Source organism: Cibotium barometz, chromosome 19 (genome assembly GCF_041138505.1).
Source record: "Cibotium barometz isolate CiBa-2024 chromosome 19, ASM4113850v1, whole genome shotgun sequence".
NCBI classification, from domain to species: Eukaryota; Viridiplantae; Streptophyta; class Polypodiopsida; order Cyatheales; family Cibotiaceae; genus Cibotium; species Cibotium barometz.
This window is the reverse complement of record NC_141064.1, coordinates 19,609,364-19,631,165: the sequence shown is the minus strand read 5'-3', so window position 1 is coordinate 19,631,165 and position 21,802 is coordinate 19,609,364. Positions and strand designations below refer to the sequence as shown.

General features: G+C 47.5%; 1 protein-coding gene across 7 annotated transcripts in view; it reads right to left on the bottom strand.

Annotated features, from left to right (window-relative positions):
• LOC147628314 (histone-lysine N-methyltransferase SUVR4-like) overlaps positions 1-21,564 on the bottom strand; it is a 134,499-nt gene extending 112,935 nt beyond the window's left edge. For 2 of the 7 annotated variants that reach the window (XM_086813402.1, XM_086813406.1), the window contains exons 1-3: positions 21,065-21,564; positions 20,836-20,939; positions 19,921-20,004 (exon numbers count right to left, since the gene is read on the bottom strand). In XM_086813402.1, the coding sequence (XP_086669528.1) occupies positions 19,921-20,004; positions 20,836-20,937 (186 nt within the window). In that variant the 5' untranslated portion in view covers positions 20,938-20,939; positions 21,065-21,564. Of the gene's footprint in view, positions 1-19,920; positions 20,005-20,835; positions 20,961-21,064 lie in introns of all 7 variants that reach the window. The other 5 variants (XM_086813407.1, XM_086813408.1, XM_086813403.1 and 2 more) reach the window with 5 other exon arrangements.
• Between the last annotated feature and the right edge of the window lie 238 nt (positions 21,565-21,802).

Sequence of the window (21,802 nt, the reverse complement as noted above, 5' to 3'; positions counted from 1 at the left end):
CTGTTTTCTGAGTTTTGAAGTACCGATCCTTCTCCGAAGCTTCCGCATATTACATATGCATGGAGTATACAATCATGATATGCAACCTGGCTAGCTCCATCCTGTACCATACTGGGGGTATAAAATGGTATACATCAATGAAGGGGGTGTCCACAACTCCCTAAAGAACATGCCTGGGTCTGCTCTGAAGCGAGCCAGTCGCTCCGCACCCTCTCTGTGAAACTGAGCTCTAATCTCTGTCATCTCTCTCTGGTATAGGCGTGGTGTCCAAAAGCCAGGTGTCCTTTGTCTCTTGCGGGCTAGGTGTCCTCTGTCTCCTGCGGGCTCTGAGTGTCTCTGCTCTCTGGAGAGTAATTCCGTGCTGTGTAGGGGCTGGGAGTGGGGTGGATCTCTGAAAAAATGTAGTCTGTCGTCCCCCCTCTGGAGCTGTCTGAGCCTGTAATGATGTCTCTCTGTGACGCTGTATGTCTAGAATGAATCTCCCCAGTATGCGCTGGAGTATGCGCTGGTTTGCTGCCTCAAAGATCTGGCGTAGGGAATGTGGCTCTCTGAATAAAATGGGATATCTCTCTCTGATGGCTGTATATGCTCTGCATTTGCATACATAATGCTCCTCACTCTCCACCTCCTCTCTGCACAATCTGCATACCCTCTCCTCTCGGGGGATCCGTGCTACTCTGCCAGTCTCAATCTCCAATCGCCTTTAACCTGAGTGTAGCTTCGAGCACTGCCCTTGCAGTCCAACAACTCAAGAAGAGAGAGAGAAGATGGGAGAGAGAAACTTGCTATCCTGCAGTCCTGGCCGCCGGCCTTCTCACAAACAGAGAGAGAGTTGTTCACCTGCAGACTGCCCGCCCTGTGTTTTTATGCAGCCAGCCAATCGTCAAGAGAGAGAGAGGGAAAAGTCTCCTGTCCAGCTCCCGCCTGCCAACTTGCTGTCGATTGTCCCTCTGTCTAGTTCGTGAGCAGTCCAGCTTGCTTTCTTTGCAGCCGGCCTGTCGTCGCCAGAGAGAGAGAGAGAGAGAGAGAATAAAAACACGTGTGCCTTTGTCTCCAGCCAGCCCCTTCTTCACGTGTAGCATCTAGCCCGACTCTCCAAAAAGCCACACCTAATATTAGCGTGGGCTTCCCCTAAAACGGGCCACGATTCCCTTCAAAAGGTTTTTCCCTTAATTTTAAAGGCTTTAAACCTTTGTCCCCTTGTCCCCTCCACACATGGGGTTGTTTTAATAAAACCCTTGCCCCAAGTATGAACATTAAAAATACGTCTTGCTCACCGGCCACCATGCTCACACTTGTGCTGCACAAATTCGTAGGGTCATGACATACCCTCCTCTTGAAAAATGGCAAGCGTTCTCAATTGCATTCTGGTGATACAGCAAGACATCCAAAGCGGAACCACACTGACAACGTAGGCTGCCCAATACAGTAAGATATCAACCATGTGATCCAACTAAAAGTGAAAAGTACAATATGGCAAGATCAACGTCCCAATCTCTCTGAGCCATGCATATGTAGCAACATTCACTGCAAGACAATGGTGTAGTAATAGTCCAAGTTGTATACCACTGTGAACCATATATAACCACACATCCAATGTGACTAGTACACATATATCATAGAAGTCCCATAAGCAGATATACGGTCAGTACCTTCAGGTGAGACAAAAGCTGCACCAAGTGACCTCTAGATGACATCCGAGCCTGTCTGTATCAAGGGAGCGGAGGTGCTACCCCCCTATTGAGCATCAGGCAATGCTCTAGGCCTATGCTCTGCTGAACCTGAATGAGCCGTAGCAAGAGTCGTCTCCAACTCAAAGGCATCAAGATAAAGCTGCAATACCTGAGGTGAATTTGCTAAGTCACCCTCCTCCATCCACTTCGCATCCATCGGTGAATAGTTCTTGAACCTCACAAGATAGCGACAGGAAACTTTTACCTTGTACCTTTCTTTCCTTATGTGCCAGTATCTACTCAGGAATAAGAACCTCATCAAGTTCCTCCACTTCCGGCTGAGCCTCATTTGATACATCCTCAGGCACATCCCCACAGAAAGATCTAAGTAGACTCACATGAAATGCATTGTGAATCTGTCTTCAGTACCTGAAGCAAACATAATGATCGAGTCTTACCAGGAGATTTTGGAGTCACTGAAAGACAGGTTGGCTACATCACAAGAGGCCTACACTCGACAAGCCAACAAAGACCGAAGGGATGTGAAGTTCTCGGAAGGAGATCGGGTTTATCTTTGGATCATGAAGCAAAGATGAAACAAGTGGGCAAGCGATGGAGCTTCGGGCCTTTTTCCATCCAAAGAAACATTAATGAGGTTTCAGTGAAGTTGAAGCTACCTCCGAGTTGGACTATGCACGATGTGTTCCACGTCAGTTGGCTACAACCATATGCAGATTCAACCCCTTCAGAAGTGAAAGATGAAGCGGAGTTGATGAAGCTGAAGTGATGGTTCCAGAACAGATTCTTTGGCACTGCTCAAGCCAAAGACAAAGACAATTCCTCTCACGAAGTTTCAAGACCGAGGGACCCACGAAGCAGTATGGCTCGACAAAGAATTCTTCGAAGACTATCCGGCTTTATTGACGGACTATTTGGAGGCTATGCAGCTTCCGTCAAGTTAAGCAAAAGGGGATGTCACGTACATCCCGCACTTGGATGCCATGTAGATATATCTCAACAAGAAGGTGCAAGACTTAGAGTAGAAAATGGTCCCATGTGAGCCCAGTCCGGGACAAGTTAGCCAGGGTTCCACTCTACGCATCCGAGGTCGGGTGTGCATTGTCCTGCACATGAAGCAATATCAGTCCGTACTGTAAGTCTCCCTCTGGAATGATGTCAAATGATCTGTGTATCTGGTTTGCAACTAGATGCCGGACGACTATAGATGCATGTAGGATTGCATGTAGAAAAGGGCCAGCCTATAAGGCTATCCTAGAACAGTGCTTAGAGCTCCTGTAGTGGGCATGGGGCAGGTTTAGAACCACCCCAAGGGGCCAGGAGGGCCCCATGCTGTGCCCACCAGCCCTAGCATGGGCTGGACACGCTGTCGACCAGCCCTAGGGAACCTGGCCAGGCAGCCGACAGGGCCCAGGGCCTTGCCCAGCCAGTTGGCCTGGTGTGGGGGCAGCCCACACCGCTTGTGCATGGCTGCCCAGCAGCCCCCAGTCCCTTGCACAAGACTGGCCAGCCTTTACAGTGTGAAACGATGACTTTAAGCCAGCACTGAAATCAGTGTTAGCATCTCATAATTCACAACCGGTGGTGCGTTCCAAGGGCCAGGACAGCCAAGGGGAGTGCTCCAACCAATACTCATAGCTCGTGATCGAGCTCGTGTAACCCTGCGATCTATGCTCTCAAGCTCTCTATGGAGCTCTCGGTATATCTCCTCCTACTCGTCTCGCAACCGGTCCTCCTGAAGCTGAGCCTCCACATCACTAGTATGAGCGAGGAGCCTATCGAAGATAAAGGGATCCACCTGCCACATGTGACATGGCACATAACACATATCAAGAGTCAATACTCAATGCTCAATGTCATGACTGTCATGACCCTGTGAAATTGGTGCAACATAAGTGTGAGCATGACGGTCGATAAGCAAGATATATATTTAAAGGTTCATACTTGGGGACAAAAAGGAAACTAAGGTTTATTAACCCATGTGTGGACAACCCCAAGTGTGAAGGGGACAAAGAGAATTAAAGCTTAAAGGTTTTATAACCTTTGGTGCCAAGGAATTAAAATTTAAAAGGTTTAATAACCTTTGGTGGCCCCTAGGCTAATTTTGGAGGCCTACACCACTTTTGGAGATTGGGGGTGGCTAGCACGCCTCTCTCTCTCTCTCTCATGCTTTTAGGGAAAAAGGTGGCTAGCAGGTCTGCGCTTCTAGCTACACTCTTGCTTTTTGGAAAATAGCTGTGGACGGGCTGCGCTTCTCTGGCTGCTGTGCTACAGAGAATTCAGGCGCAGACCAGGCTTGCTTCTTGGGGAGATTACACAGGTTGGCTGCTGTACTACAGAACTGAGAACACAGGCGCCTATTGAATCCCTCTCTCTTCTTTGGTTTTCGGAGGGCTGGCTAGCAGAATACATGCGCCTACAAAAGCTTCTTCTCTCTCCTTTGCTTTTGGAAAGAAGCTGACTGTCAGCTGAACTGTTGCTCATATAAACAGTGCTGGACATAGAAGCGTGGACTGTAGGAGGAAGTACAAGGCTGGACATCAGGTTCATCCACAGGTGTTCTCTCTCCCGGCTGCAAGACAAGAGGGTAGGACTGAATGAGGCTTTTCCTCGCATCTCTTCTCTCTTGTGAAAAGCGACACAAGGACTGTAAGTTTCTCTCTCTTTGTGAGCAGGTGGGACTGCAGGAGGTGTCATATTGAGTCTCTCTTTTCACTGGCTCGTGACTGATCCGGAGTTGTTCTCTCTGGACCTTTGTGAGAGGAAGGGTTTGGCAGTTCAAAGAGTGGAAACAGGGCAAGATTGTAGACTGATTTGGAAGAGTTTGTGGACTGTTTTCATGGCTGAGTTTGTGCCTATGTGCATGGTTCAATCAGATGCATATTCAAGGCCTCATGGATACACTGACTTAGCAGATTAGAGGAGATAACAGTGTGGTGTTCTTGGGACACAGTTGTGTGTACCTCTATGCTAAGAGGTCCAGAGGATTGGAAGATTGGACTTGCAGACATACGAGCCATAAATGGCCATGTAATCATTTAAACTTTTCCATTGAAATTGAATAAAGAAATACCGAAAGGGGCGCCAAGCTTTGGGGCCAACAGGTGTCGTTCTCTTTCATGTGTTGGAGCACTCTAGCTCCTATTTATTTGTTTTATTGGCTGGACTACAATTGGATTGGGTGATTGCTAGTCTACCGCACTTTGGTTTCTACCAAAGGCCGGTTTCACTCAATGCTCGTGAGCATTCATTAGGACTCAAGATTCAATGCTCATGAGGTTACACATAATGAAGCTTAATAATAAACATTTCGAGTTGGCAAGTAATTTGCCTCCTTCACACCAGTGGCTGTCTTGAGTGTGCGCAAAAGACGGAGGTTGGATCGACAAAACACCAACCTCTCTAACTACTGAGTACTCAAGCGATTACGGATCTTGGTGTGCACAAGAGAGTATGCACTCCAATTCCGTTCACATGCACCAGCAGAGCAACTCTGCACATGCCACATAGCATTGGCAAAAGTCAAAAGACAAGATTACACATTGGTTGCATTGTACAAACTAAGAACTTTAAAGTTACAAACCTGAGATAGCAATCTAAAGGCCACTTTCTAGACAGTTTTGGCCTAGTATCCATGGATGTCCCACCATGTAAGTGGTATCCATGGATGTCCCACCATGTAAGTGGTTTCACCTACCCTTGAACCGTTGAGGCACTCAACTTGCCAAAGACAACTCCCACCCGATTGCGGTAGATGACCAACTTCTCATCGAAGGTCACCATGTCATCATAGCTAAGCACTTGAGACACATAAGCATCCTTGAGCAAATTGAGTTGCGTGTCTATTTGGAGGTCGACCTTGTTGAACATTGGATGGAGTAATGCTGCAATCCCATGAATGGGACGACGCATGAAAGTCCATCGTGAGTCAACAATGGCCACCACCTCGCCACGTTTGACATTCCAAATTTCAAAATAGATATCCAATAGTAAGTACATCATATAACCAAAATTACAGCACGTACCATAAACCATATTACATAATAGATATACCTGGTAGGAGTGATAGTCGGCGAGGTGACTAATGACACCACCTCTCTCATCCGATGAAAATGATGATAGAGGAGCCCCAATGTAGAGCCCTCCATGTCGCTGAATCGGATGAAGACATACATGGGTTTGAGGAGCTTTGCTAAGCCCTCAATATCAAACCAAAAGGACTCATCCAACACTTTGCGTTGGATGTATCGAGTGGGCTCGTTGGTCGAATCACGCATCTCCCTCCATGCCGGTGATACCACTGAGACTCGAAGTGCATCCTGTACCTCATGTAGCCTGCTAAGCACAAGATACATATAGACAAATTGGGTCTTGGATGGCCGCACCATGTCCAAGTGTGAGTGGGATCGGAAGATAAATAATGCCTGGTGTTTCTTCCTGAAGAAGGTAGTGATGCGTACGGCCTCATCCACAACCGGCTTCACCCATCGAAGCTTCCCTATGTCCTCCATCATGAGGTCCAAGCAGTGTGCAGCACAGTCCACACAATGGATGGGAACTCTGCCTCAATCATCTCTGCCATGCTCTTGCAGTTGGATGCATTGTCCGTAATGACCTGCACCACATTCTCTGGGCCAATATCGATAATAGCCTGCCTGATGTGCTGGAACATAAATGCTGCAGTGATCCTCTCCCCTGCCTTGCCTGCATCCACTGCGCGCAAGAAATATGTGCCCATGCAACTAGAAACAAGGATGTTGATAATATGTCTTCTCCGCACATCACTCCATCCATCTGAAATGATACTACAACCATGCTTCTTCCAAGATGATCTTATTGGCTCTAGTGCACTCTATGCACTGTTTCTCATCCTCTAGCATGGTTGTCCACATCTTCAAGTAGTCTAATCCAGTCAATTCTCACATGGACCTACATCGGAGATGGCTTTAGTCATTCTCTTCCACTAATCTGTGCGAAGGACATTGAAAGAGATATTGCACTCAATGAGAGAGCGCTCTATCTCTATCTCTGCCTTCCGCTACCTCTCCTTCACCCACGAGGATTGGTTCAATGTACCACAGAGTGGCCTGATGGTGTCGTCTTGCACTACCACATGCAATATCCTCCACATGAGACTGTCCATCATCTACTCTAGCTCTCTTTCGACTAGGACCTCCACCTGAACCTGTGGATGATCCTTCCACTGAGCCTGACTGTGACATCTGTCCACCCACATATGAACATGCTGGCCCCCCAACAACTAATGGGCCCATATGCGCTCGTGTATCTAGCTGCTCATCCTCAATGATGACTCTACTAGCCCTACCAAGCTGTGATCCGAGGAAGATCCGTGGGTTCTCCCGCCAAATCTCATCAACCGTCTCCTGTGGTGCATTTGCACATGGTCCAATGCCGCCTCCCGTACCTTGGCCAACATGATAAATAACACGAGTGGATGTGCTAGTAAATATTCCTCCACAATATTTGCACTTCCACACGCGCGTGTTGGAGTGACCGACACCTGGGGTGTTGGGTGTGCCTTGAATGATGGTGTGCCTTGCCCACACGAAACTCAGTGCACGAGGCATCTATGGCATATGCACAAAAAGCAATCAAGAAAATGGAGAAATGTCAAGACGACTCAAGAGTTATAATATATATTTCACGCACAATACGAATCAAATTTCTGCCTGTGTAGGGGTCCGGGGAGGTGTGGCAGAGAGAGCCTTGTGGGAGAGAGAGAGAGAGAGAGAGAGAGAGAGAGAGAGAGAGAGAGAGAGAGAGAGAGAGAGAAAGAAAGATTTTATTAACGTCTTCCAAAAGACCGAACTCGGCCTATGAGACAAATAGAAGTACCTGTATGGGGTATCCTCTGTCATCCCAACAAAATGAAAAAGTACTGAACAAAAAAAAAGCTGAATCTGGGTGTGCAGGGGATGGAGCTCTACTACTAGGAGAAATGCAAAGCTATATGCATGGAGTATACAATCATGATATGCAACCTAGCTAGCTCCATCCTGTACCATACTAGGGGTATAAAATGGTATACATCAGTGAAGGGGGTGTCCACAGCTCCCTGAAGAACATGCCTGGGTGTGCTCTGAAGCGAGCCAGTCGCTCCGCACCCTCTCTGTGAAACTGAGCTCTGATCTCTGTCATCTCTCTCTGGTATAGGCGTGGTGTCCGAAAGCCAGGTGTCCTCTGTCTCCTGCGGGCTCTAAGTGTCTCTGCTCTCTGGAGAGTAATTCCCTGCCGTGTAGGGGCTGGGAGGGGGATGGATCTCTGAAAAAATGCAGTAATCTGTGTCTGTCCCCCCCCCCCTCTGGAGCTGTCTGAGCATGTAATAATGTCTCTCTGTGGCGCTGTATGTCTAGAATGTATCTCCCCAGTATGCGCTGGTCTGCTAGAGAGAGAGAGAGAGAGAGAGACTGACTTGAGCATGTGCGAAAAGCTCGAGCGCAACACAACCAGAGAAGCCCCCTCGAAGCGCAGCACGACCAGCACAAGATGGTTGACCGCCCGCCACCAAACGGAGAGAGCCACACGCACGTAAGGAATAGGCTGGCCGACCAGCATTGAAGGGTGGTATAAATACCACCCTTGGTCCCCCACTTCCCATGGTACCGGAACTTGTGTATATAGCAGAGTTTATACAACCTCTCTCTCTACACTTCTGCGTTTTGTTCTCCACAACACTTGTCTTATTTTTCCGTTGTGCATTCCGACATTGTATCAGAGCCCCCGGTGGCTTGAAGCTTGGAGACAGTGGGAGCTTGAAGGTTTGCTGATTTTTGGTGGTGATTGGAGATTTCTTGGCCTGTTCGGGACTTGGAGATCGGGTAGAAGGCGACAATCACCGTTGGACAGCCGCCTTGCATATTGTTTGCAGCCTCCTCTTCATTTTTTTTTCCCACCCACCCTCCTTTACAAGACCTTGTGAACCCTTGAGATGGCTGAGAAGCACGTGAAGATCCCTACTCTCCCCACATTCCCAGTGGATCAATAGTTGGACGGGACTAACTACGACATCTGGAAGGTAAGGATGGAGTCTGTCTTGGAGTCTTATGACTTGGCTGATTTCTTTGTGGTATAGCCAGAGTTGGACGGGGAGCTTTTACTCTCTACTCGGAAAGCACGGGAGGCTCAGGCACAATTGTGGGATCGTGTCAATGCCCGTGTGCATTCTTTCATCTTCCTTAATTGCACACCACAGGTGATTAATCATATCAAACATATGACGCTAGCCAGAGGGATTTGGCAACATTTCACTTCTGTGTATAACAGGGTATCACCCATGAAGCGGATTTCCTTGGAAGTGCAGATGCGGGTATCCTGCAAAGTCTTCGACGATGCGGGAGCACATCAACAAGTTGCAGCCTCTTGAGCAAGAGGTTCTTCAGGCTGGGAAGGCGATATCTTCAGAGGAAATGGTCATCACTTTGCTGTCTCATCTGACCTCTTAGTGTTCAGCTTTTTACTCCTCTTTGATCACCAGTGGTAGGCTCAGCACCATCGCATGGGAGGAGCTTGTGCCTATTGTCTTGGACCAAGAAGAGCGTTTTACAAACCCTTCACAAGGCGGAGGTTCTGAGGCCTTGACTGGCCAGCGGTTGAAAGGCCGTGACAACAACAACCATAAGGGCAAAGGGAAGTCTTCATCAGAGAAGTCTTCTGAGAAGAAGGCCGATTCAAGGCGTGATACTTTGAAGGCTGAGCGGACATGTAACAATTGTGGCTAGAAAGGCCACTATTGGAGGAAATGTCCTAAGCAAAGTACTGAGAAGAGTGTTGAGTCTTCAGTTGCAGCTACCAAGACTCCAGCTTTTGTGCACTTGGAGATTATGGACACATATGCTTCATCTTCTTCGAGCAGGAAGGCAGTTGGTTTCACCGCCAGGGATACTCGGGAGTGGATTCTCGATAGTGGTGCTTCCGGCACATGAGTGCTTCCCGAGAGTTTTTATAGGATCTTAAATGGCAGTCAGGTCGCATTTTCATTGGCGACAATTCCACTATACCGATCCACAATGAGGGCAGGACGGAGGTTATTCCCGATGGCAAAGGAAGGAAGCATTCCTCTCATGTTCTTTACGTCCCAACACTTGGTTTTCATCTATTGTTAGTGCATGAGGTTTGCAAGACTAGCTTCTAGGTGGAATTTGAGGAGCATTCTGTTGATCTACGGGACAGAGAAACAGGCCAGGTTGTATGGGAAGATGGAGTGGAGAATGGTATCTACAAACTCTCAGCACTCTCTTCTCTGACAAGCACTCAGATCGGTGATTTATGGCACTTCCGTTTTGGCCACTTGAATGTGGATGCGTTGCGGCGGGCTTTCCGGCACCAAATGGTGGATGGCTTGCCAGATGTTGGCAGTAGGCAGGGACGCTGTAGTTCTTGCATTCATGGTAAGCAGCACAAGGAATCTTTTCCAAAGCAAACTACTAGGCGGGCTTCGAAACCTTTGGAGTTGGTACACACTCACTTGTGTGGACCTATGCAGACACCATCCTTGGGAGGTTCTCTGTACTTTATGCTGCGTGTTGAGGATTGTAGCAGATTTACATGGGTTTACTTTCTTTCCCAAAAGGACCAAGCTTTTGCTCGGTTCAAGGAGTGGCATGTTATGGTGGAGAAGGAGTCTGGATCGCAGGTGAAGACTCTTCGGGCTGACAAAGGAGGAGAATTCTCTTCTAATGCTTTTGTGCGGTTTTGTGCAGAACATGGCATCAAGCGTGAGTTGGCCAGTAGTTCGCCTTCAAAGAATGGAGTAGTTGAGCATAAGAACCGGATTGTGGTGGAGATGGCGAGGACGATCCTGAAGCATCATGATCTTCCTCGTCCACTTCGGGGTGAGGTTGTGGCTACGGCTGTCCATATCCTCAACCGATCTCCGACAACTTCAGTACCAAAGATGACTCCATTTGAGGCTTATTTTGGTAAGAAACCAGACGTCTCCCATTTTCGTGTGTTTGGGAGTGATGCCTATGTTCACATTCCAAAGAAGCAAAGGGGGAAGCTTGACTCAAAGTCCCAGAAGCTTGTATTTGTGGGATATAACTCTCTTTCCAAAGGCTATGAGTTATATGACCCACAGCGGAACGAGGTTGTTGTCAGCAGAGATGTGGTCTTTGATGAGCATGTTCCAGCTTCCACTGTTGATGAGCCGCCACTTCTTGGAGAACTACATGAATCTGAGGATGATTCCTAGTCTATTGTTCCAGCTAGATAGCCTCGGTCAGTTGTAGAGGTTGACCCCGAGGCTGGAGATGAGCCTCAGCAACAACAAGAGGCTCTGGGTTCAGTTCGAGTACCAAAGTGGTTGTTAGACACCATTCACGAGTCACGTGTTATGGAGCTTCCCTCCGAGTGAGGATGGACCTCAAAGATCGCACAGAGTTCATGACAAAAGTCATTCAGCAGAGCTGTTATAGGTAAACTATGCTTTGATGTCTTGTATCATTCGGGACAAAGAGCCCACTTCCGTGAAGAAAGCTCTTTCTCAAGAAGCCATGCAAGTGGAACAGGATGCCATAGAGAAGAATAAAACTTGGAAGTTGGTTCCGAGGTGACTAACTTGTATCTCTTTTGGGAACGCGGTTTGGTCATGTTGATTATCCTTCATTCTCACTAGCGGTCATGTGGAGCACATAGCAGTGACAAAGGCTGCCTTGTCAATGGAGATTTGGCAAACCCACAGGGGTTCTTTGTTTCTCAGCAGCGGTATGTTCATGAGTTACTGGAGACCTTTGGGATGGAGAACTGCAAGCCTATTACTTCACCGATGGACCAAAACACCAACAAACTTACACTGAATGATCCTTGTGAGTAGGTTGATGCCTCTCTATATCGGAAGCTTGTTGGTTCATTGATTTGGTTGTTGAACACCAAATTGGACTTGAGCTTTCCCGTGGGGCTGTTGAGCTCATTCATGCAGACGCCTTTGCAGACTCACTGGGACGCAAGATTGCAGATCTTGCGGTATCTGTAGGGTACGAAGGATCTTGGACTATTCTATGACACTAGAGGGGGAACGACGGATGGAGTCCAACTCCAAGGTTGGAGTGACTCAGATTGGGGAGGAGATCTACATCAGGCTACGGATTTACCCTTGGCTCAGGAGCTATTTCATAGAGCAACAAGAGGCAGCCAACTATTGCCTTGTCATCTACAAAGGCTGCTTGTGGTGCTGCTTGCGAGGTTGTGTGGCTACGGAGGTTGCTTGGCGAGATTGGGTTTCCACAAAAGGAACCCATGGTCACCCAGTGCAATAACCAAAGCTGTATAGCTATTGCTCAGAACCCGGTCTTCTATGCCCAGACCAAGCACATAGAGATACAATATCACTTTGTTCGTGAGAAGATCTTGGCTAGTGACATCTTGCTTGTTTATTGTTCGACGGAGAACAATGCAATGGACCTCTTCACAAAGTCTCTACCTCAAGCTATGCTCCGGCAGCACTCCAGCTCTCTAGGTTGGTTACACATCTAGGGGCTGAGAGGGGGTGTTAGCAGTCATCTCTTGTCTGTACCATATAGGGAGTGAGGACCTTTGTTGTGGGTGTGACCACCCTAGAGCTTTTGTTAGCAGTCATCTCATGTCTGTACACTATGTCAGGGCCTCTGTTGTGGGTGTGTCCGCCCGTTTTAGTGTCTTCCCATTTTTCCTCACTCTTCGTGTATTTTTCCCTATTTTCTGGAGGTGTGTTTGGGCTGTCGGCTGCCTTTAGGTGCTGCCCGACTACTCTGGTGCTACCCGACCTGTCCCTCAGTGCTGGCCGATTGCATGTATTCTGGCCGATTGAGCTTTTTGCTGGTCGTGAGCAGTCGGGCTGCTGTCAATTGTTTATGGACTGGCCAACCAGCAACCTGGGGCCATATAAAATGGCCCCTTGCCCCCACACTCCACATTGTATATTTCCGGGATTTTCTTTGGTGTATATAGCAGAGTTATGCAGCTTCTCTCTCTTTCATCTGTCTTGCTCTCTACAGCACTTGTCTTCATTTCCGCTATGCATTCTGACATGGTATTAGAGCCCCAGGTGGCTTGAAGCTTGGAGATAGTGGGACGTCGAGGGTTTGCTGATTTGAGGTGCTGATTGGAGACTGTCTCGGCTGTACGGGACTTGGAGATCTGGTAGAAGAAGGCAGCCATCACCGTTGGAAAGCCACCTTGCATTTTATTTGCAGCCTCTTCTTCTTCTTTTTTCCCACCCACCCTCCCTTCACAAGACCTTGCGAACCCTTGAGATGGTAGACTTGCTTGAGATGGCTGAGCAGCACGTGAAGATCCCAACACTCCCTACATTCCCGGTGGACCGACAATTGGACGGGGGAACAACTATGGCATATGGAAGGTAATGATGGAGTCTGTTTTGGAGTCTTATGACTTGGCTGATTTCATTGTTGTTGGGGTTCCATGGCCGGAGTTGGAAGATGGGGAGTTACCCTCTATACGGAAGGAACGGGAGGCACAGGCACAGTTATGGGATCGTGTTAATGCCTACATCCATTCTTTCATCTTCCTAAATTGCACACCACAGGTGATCAATCACATAAAGCATATGACGCTGGCTAGAGGGATTTGGCAACATTTGGCTTCTTTGTACAACACGGTATCACCCATGAAGCGGATCTCCTTGGAAGTTCAGATGCGGGTGATGAATCTTGCAAAGTCGTCGACGATGTGAGAGCACATCAACAAGTTGCAAGCTCTTGAGCAGGAAGTTCTCCGGGCCAGGAAAGAGATATTGTCACAGGATATGGCCATCACAACGTTGTCCCATTTGCCCTCTAGTACTCAGCATTTTACTCCTCTTTGATCACCAGTGGCAGGCTCAACACCATCAGATGGGAGGAGCTTTTGCCAATGGTCTTGGACTAGGAAGAGCGATTTACGAACCCTCCACAAGGCGGAGATTCTGAGGCCTTGACTGGCTAGCGGTCGAAAGGCCGTAACAACAACAACAAGGGCAAAGGGAAGTCTTCATCGGAGAAGTCTTCTGAGAAGAAGCCTGATTCACACCATGAGAAATTGAAGGCCGAGAGGACTTGTAACGATTGTGGCGAGAAAGGCCACTATTGGAGGAAGTGTCCCAAGCGGACTCGGAAGAGTGTTGGTTCTTCAGCTTCAGCTACAAAGACTCCAGCCTTTGTGCACTTGGAGATGTTGGACACTTGTGCTTCATCTTCTTCGAGCGAGGACATAGTTGGCTTCACCGCCAGGGATACTCGGGAGTGGATTCTTGATAGTGGTGCTTCCAAGCACACGACTCCTTCCTGTGACTTCTTTCAGGATCTTAAACGGCAGTCAAGTCGCATTTTCATTGGTGACAATTCCACCATACCGATTCACAGTGAGGGCCGGATGGAGATCATTCCCGATGGTAGAGGGGGGAAGCATTCCTCTCGTGTTCTTTACATCCCCGCACTTGGTTTTCATCTCTTGTCAGTGCATAAGGTTTGCAAGACTAGCTTGAGGAGCATTCTGTTGCTCTACGCGACCGAGAGACTGGCCAGGTTGTTTGGGAAAGGGGAGTGGAGAATGGTGTATACAAACTCTCAATATTCTCCTCATTGACAGGCTCTCAGATTGGTGACTTGTGGCACTTTCGGTTTGGCCACTTGAATGTGGATGCGCTGCGACGAGCTTTCCGGGACCAGATGGTAGTTAGCCTGCCAAATGTTGGCAACAAGCAAGGACGTTGTAGTTCTTGCATTTGTGGTAAGCAGCACATGGAATCTTTTCCGAAGTAGGCTTCCAGGCGGGCTTCGAAACCTGTGGAGTTGGTACACACTGACTTGTGTGGACCTATGCAAACGCCATCATTGGGAGGTTCTTTGTATTTCATGCTGCTTGTTGATGATTGTAGCAGATTCACTTGGGTTTATTTTCTTTCACAGAAGGACCAAGCTTTTGCTCGATTCAAGGAGTGGCATGTGATGGTGGAGAAAGAGTCTGGCTTGCAGATATAAGGACTCTTAGGGCTGAAAAAGGAGGAGAGTTTTCTTCCAATGCATTGGTGCGGTTTGTGCGAAACAAGGTATTAAGCGAGAGTTGGCCAATACAAGTTCGCCTTCAGAGAATGGAATTGTTGAGCATAAGAATAGGACTGTGGTGAAGATGGCGAGGACGATGCTGGAGCATCGTGATCTTCCTCATCCACTTTGGGGAGAGGCTGTGGCTACGGCTGTCCATATCCTCAACCGTTCTCCGACGACTTCAATACCGAACATGACTCCCTTTGAGGCGTAATTTGGCAGGAAACCGGATGTCTCCCATTTCTGTGTGTTTGGGAGTGATGCATATGTTCACATTCCAAAGAAGCAGAGGGGGAAGCTTGACTCAAAGTCCCAAAAGCTTGTTTTTGTGGGATATAACTCTCTTTCCAAGGGATACAGGTTGTATGATCAAGAGAGGAGCGAGGTCGTCGTCAGCAGAGATGTGGTTTTTGATGAGCATGTTCCAGTTTCCACTATTGATGAGCCGCCACATCTTGGAGACCCAAATGATTCTGCTGATGATTCCCAGTCAATTGTTCCAGTTGGACAGCCTCAATCAGTTGAGGACGTTGAGCCCGTGGCTAGAGATGAGCCCCCACAGTAGCAAGAGGCTCCGGGTTTTGTAGGAGTACCCAGGTGGTCGTTAGATACCCTTCGGGATTCAGGTGTTACGTAGCTTCCCTCCGAATGGACCACAGAGGACGGACCTCGAAGATCGCAGAGTTTGAGACAAAGGCCATTCAACGGAGCTCTTACAGGTAAACTACACTTTGATGTCTCGTATCATGCGGAACAAAGAGCCCACTTCCGTCAAGGAAGCCCTTGCACACGATACTTGGAGGAAAGCCATGCAGGTGGAATTGGATGCCATAGAGAAGAATAAAACTTGGGAGTTGGTTCCGAGGCCGTCGAAACGGTCTCTCATTGGTGTCAAGTAGGTCTTTAAGACCAAGTATACGTCAGATGGGTCAGTGGACAAACACAAAGCCGGACTTGTGGCTAAGGGTTATGCTCAACGACCAAGCATCGACTATGAGGATACCTTTGCACTGACAGCGAGGATGACCACGATTCAGACCGTTCTTGCCCTTGCTTCTTCTCAATGGTGGCCTGTATTTCAGATGTATGTGAAATTTGTGTTCCTTAATGGTGACCTGTAGGAGGAGGTGTATGTTGAGCAGCCTCCGGGGTTTGAGCTTCCAGGATCAAAAGGGATGGTTTACAGGTTGCGGAAGGCCTTGTATGGTCTTAATTGGCTCCAAGGGCTTGGAATCAAAAGATTGATTCCTTCTTTCTTCGGACTGGATTTTCGAGATCAGTTGTTGCAGATTCTAACTTCTCTCTTTTGAGAACGCGGCATGGTCACGTTGATCATCCTTTATGTGGATGACCTCATTCTCACTGGCGGTCATGTGGAGCACATTGCAGTGACGAAGGCTACCTTGACAAAGGAGTTTGAGATGACCAATTTAGGCTTACTCCACTTCTTCTTGGGATTACAGATCTGGCAGACCCAGAGGGGGTTCTTTGTCTCTCAGCAAAGGTATGTCCATGAGTTGCTTGAGGCCTTTGGGATGGAGAACTGCAAGCCTAAAATGTCACCGATGGACCCGAACACGAAGCTTACCGTGAATGATCCTTGTGAGCCAGTTGATGCCTCTCTGTACCGAAAGGTGGTTGGTCATTGATCTGGTTGTTGAACACCAAATTGGAGTGGGGCTGTTGAGCTCGTTTATGCAGATGCCGTTGAAGTCTCACTGGGACGCAGGATTGCAGATCTTGCGGTATCTGCAGGGTACGGAGGATCTTGGACTCTTCTACACCACTGGAGGTGAAACGAAGAACCGAGTTCGACTCCAAGGTTGGAGTGACTCACATTGGGGAGGAGATCCAGACACGAGGAGATCTACATCAGGCTATAGTTTTACCCTCGGCTCAGGAGCTGTTTCGTGGAGCAACAAGAGGCAGCCAACTATTGCCTTGTCATCTACATATCGGGCTGCTTGCGAGGTTGTGTGGCTGTGGAGGTTGCTCATCCAGTGCAATAACCAGAGTTGTATCGCTATTGCTCGGAACCCATGCCCGGACCAAGCACATAGAGATACAATATCACTTTGTTTGTGAGAAGATCTTGGCTGGTGACATCTTGCTTCTTTATTGTTCAACGAAGGACAATGCGGCGGACCTCTTCACGAAGTCTACCTCACGCTATGCTCCGACGGCACTCCAGCTCGCTGGGGTTGGTTCCAGGAGCTGAGAGGGGGTGTAGCAGTCATCTCCTGTCTGTACACTATGTCAGGGCCTCTGCTGTGGGTGTGCCCGCCCGTTTTAGTGTCTTCCCATTTTTCCTCACTCTCCGTGTATTTTTCCCTATTTTCTAGAGGTGTGCTTGGGTTGTCGGCTGCCTTCAGGTGCTGCCCGACTGCTCTAGTGCTACCCAACCTGTCCCTCAGTGCAAGCCGACTCCATGTATTATGGCCGACTAAGCTTTTTGCTGGTCATGAGCAGTCTCACGGCTGCTGTCGGCTGTTTATGGGCTGGCCGACCAGTAGCCTAGGGCCATATAAAATGGCCCCTTGCCCCCACACTCCACATTGTATATTTTCGAGATTTTCTTTGGTGTATATAGCAGAGTTACACAGCTTCTCTCTCTCTCTTTCATCTGTGTCTTGCTCTCTACAGCACTTGTCTTCATTTCTGCTATGCATTCTGACAGCTTTTTCCATTTTTTCGTATTTTTTCTCCCTATTTTTATGGTCGTTGGGACTCCCCCATTTCCCATGGTACCGGATCTTGTGTATATAGCAGAGTTTATACAGCCTCTCTCACTACACTTCTACGTTTTGTTCTCCATAGCACTTGTCTTATTTTTCCGATGTGCATTCCGACAGATATAGCCTGCACAAATCCTTCTACATCGCTAGAAGCATGGTTTTGGACGATGTCTTCGCCAATTTTATGCAAAGTTCAAAGATCGAGGGACCCATGAAGGAGTTTGGCTAGATGAAGAATTCTTCCTCGAGTATCCATAGTTATTGGCGGACTATCTCGAAGCTATGAACCTACCGCCAAGCTAAGCAAGAGGGGGGGGGGGGGGGGGGGGGGATGTCACATGCACCCATGGATTGTGGTACACGGTGACAAACTCGCTCATCAACAGTGCAAGAATCGTGTACACAAGTAGTACCTTTTAGGATTTATTTGTTGTATGTCGTGACCCCTTTGCGAGCCCAGTCCGGGACATGTCAGGCACGAGCTACGTGGGTCAATCTCCCAACCTTAGAATGTCAGGTTAGTCCTCTTAACCGACTATGGAGAATTCAGCAAGTGTTCATCATTCAAGAGCATGTAGATGTCAACCATAGCAATAGATGCATTAGAGCATGTAGATGCACTTCATGTAGAGGGGGCCAGCCCTAAGGCAAGCCCCAAGGTGGGCTTGCCTTGCAAGGGGGTAGCCAACCCCCTAGCCACAATTCACACTCAGCCGACAAGCCTTTTGGAGGCTATGGAGCAGTCGGCCAGCACAGGCAGCCACCCGACCAGCTACAAGCAGCCGACTAGCACAAAATGCTAGTTGAGAAACAGTTGCTACAGCCAACTGAAATTTAATGTCAATCATGGACATTTTCTGCCAGCCGATAGGCTTTAAGGGTAGTTGACTGGGCACCCTGAAGCCTATAAAAGAACAGGCTCAGATCAGTCCATAAATCATCAGATAAAAACCAGAGATTATCATCAGAAGTCAAGCACATGTGCCTAGGCTCTTGTCCGTGCATACTTACAGCCCTACTTGTGCTCTCAGCCCAAGGCAAAGAAGCTCAGTCTCTTCAAGAGTATTCAGCACACCTACCCTCAGTCTCGGGCCAGTGTATTCCTCTCGAAAATAGCTTCAAAGTCGCCTAAAGCTTATGCACAGTTCTGCCCAATGTTTGGACGCTTTGTCCTTGTGTTTGGCGGTCAGTCAGTTAGTTTGTCCGCTCAATCTTGTGGACACAGTTCAGCTTGTATACAGTTCTCTAGAAGAAGAAATAAAGCAAATACTCCTGCTTGCAAGGGGGGGCCCTTCAGTGGGTAATTCGGGACCCCATGTGGTGTCGTCTCTACTACATCTATTTCAAATTCATGTATGTTGTTTTAAAGGATTGCTAAAGACTCACTAAACTCAGGTTTAAAGAAAGGCTTCATTGTTTCACACAGTCCTAGCTCGACGCATGCTACATGACAAGGGGGTGAGAGAGTTAGAGAGAGACTATCGCGAGGGAATGAGAGAGGGTGAGTAAGGTGGTTGGGAAGATAGCGAGGGAATGAGAGGGGGGTGAGGGAGTAACGAAGATGACTGAGGGTGGTGAGGTAGCGAAGGAAGGAGACTGGAGTGTATGCACGTGAGAGAGAGGGAAGGAGCCAGCGCCAGCCTACACAAGGAGACGATAGGATGCCAGCATGGCTGGCTGGTGGGGAGGAGAAGACAAGGCACCAATCTGCGATGTAGCCTCCACGGAAGAAAACGACAAGGAGGGAGGGTGGTCGGCACAGAGGAGGGTGGGTGGTCGGCACAATGCTGGCTGCTACCTCTCCTTTGAAAAAATAAAATTTAGATTTAAAGATGAAGATGTAAACGTGGGGGTTCCCCACGCGAGTCAAACGGGATTTTACAACTCCTGTCTGCCGCGTGGATACTTACAATAAATCATAAGTGCCCCCAAGGTCACTCATATAGCAATACCAACTATTATTAGCCCTTCCTTTATTTATTAGCTTTTAGGCTTTATTTATAAGCTTTTAGCTATAACTAGCCCCTGGCTATTATTTATAAGCTCACGGCCAATACAAACCTCATCTTGTTAGTGCCCTTAGCCTACTTGTAAACCATCTCGGTCCCCATGCCCTACTACGCCGTAACCCTAATCTTGGGTTCCCTTACCCTAATCATGGGTTAGCACCTTGGGTTACCCTAACCCTAGATTGGTCGGAACATCACACACACACACACACACACACATACGCACGCACACACGCACAAGCATGCACGGGCACACATTGCATGCATGCATGCATGCATACAAACATACATAAATGCATACATATACATATGCATCCATCCATACACATGCATGTGTGTGTGTGTGTGTGTGTGTGTGTGTGTGTGTGTGTGTACTTTTATCTTTGCTTATGATAATAGTTGTTATGGAATGTAGACAAATGGCAAAAATGCACCAGCAAGGTACCTTACTTTCGAGTTGATCAAAATAGCTGTCTGCTAGGACTCTATAGTTTTCCTCCTCGATTAGGCTCCACTCATTGTCATAAAGCTGCAAATGGGTGGACAACATCATTAAACTACTTGTGGAAAAGTTCAAAAGTAGGGTAAAACCTAGGGAAGAGGAAGGGTAAACGTGTTTTCAAGGTGAACTAAAAAAGGGTATTCCGTGACCCAAAACTCAAGAAAGAGAGTACATATGATAAAAACTAGGGCCAAATGTGCTTTTGGTGATGATATTGTGTAAGGTTTATGGTATGGAAAAGAAATGGGATACAATAAACTTATCAAAACCAGGGCCAGATTGGGATCATGGTGAGGGAAAAGGTATGGATTCAGTTTTTATTGGAATAAGGGACAAACATGGTGAAGATGAACATTAAAAAGCTATGGAAAGTTTGCATTAAGAGAGAATTTAGAAAAGCTAAGGAAAAGAGGCCAGCTGGGTCGAGCCTCTTGACCTACCGACGAGCAGAAACTGAGTTCGAACTTCGATCCCTGTCTGTGGCTCAGTCTAGTGGTAAATAAAAGTGGTAATATCCAGAGAAAAGGAAAGAGGCATGATACAACTCTCTCATGGTAAAAATGGTGAAGAGAAAACTAAAGAAGCTCCATAAGTTCCTTACATTTTTCAGAATGATGGCAATCATCGACAAAGCAAGGTACAATACCCTAATCAAGGCAAGGGAGGCAAAAGGAGGGTGGGCGTGCATACATAGCACATACATTACCTTAATCAAAAGGGGGTGGGTTGAGAGAGAGAGAGAGGGGGGGGAGGGGGGGGGGGCGGGGCGGGGCTATGGAAAAAGAGGCTACAGTAAAGTGATTAGCTTCAAATATTAGGGCAAAAAGCCAAGAACAAACAAAATGTGTAGAAAAATACCTTAATTAGGCGTCTGAGAAGCGGGGCGACCAATGCATGAGAGACACCCAGCAACTTCATGAAATCCAATGCACGGCTGAACCGTTCCTTGTCATCAGCCATCGCTGAGAAGACAACATGCAATACTTCGCAGTGGGCGAAAAAGCAAAAAGGGACGGAAGTCACACATGAAACCAGTAAATGCAGAATTGAACAAAAGCAAGGAAAATTTGTCTATCCTGCGACTTACCCAATTCTTAAATCTCACCGAGAAATTTTGGGCCCCTGTCGCTTTTCCTCTTCGGCTTCACAGTTCTGCCATTGAAGCTCCACCTTGCTTCAAATCACTCAAAATTCTACTTTAATTTAATGTTTAGAGCTTTTGGTGCAGCGTAGATTCAATTCCACACGTACGGAGTGTACTTCCTCGGACATAGTGCTGAACTGGTGCTCTCAGAGAGCTGAGCGGTACCCTTAGATACGGACATCAAAAAATTTACCTTCAAAAAAAAGCTTCAATTCAAAAATTTACTGATTGAGCCCTTTAGTCCAATATGAAATAAATTATTGGGGGCTGCCCTTCAAAACCAACAAGGACTGCATTAAAACGTTTTATAGTCCTCACAACTCTTTGATCACATATGGAGCGTGCTTTCGTAGTGTTTTTTGTGTGACAAAAATTGAAACTAAACAAAATAGAAGTGTAGCGACTAGCACTCACATATAAACTATGCAAAATACCATTGTACTAGTAGAGTTAGTGATGTAACAATAACACGAAAGAAACACCTAGTCTTTTTTTTATAAAAAAATCGGAACGGGAGATATATTGTATTATTCAAAAGACTAACACGTCAGATACATCTAGCTTTTTAGAGAAGCTTAACTCAACTCCTGGATAGTGTTCTTCAGATTAGTTAACTCCATAATAGCTTGTGTAAGCTCTTCTTCTTCCACTGACAATTAGTTTCCTACCTCCTTCCATTCT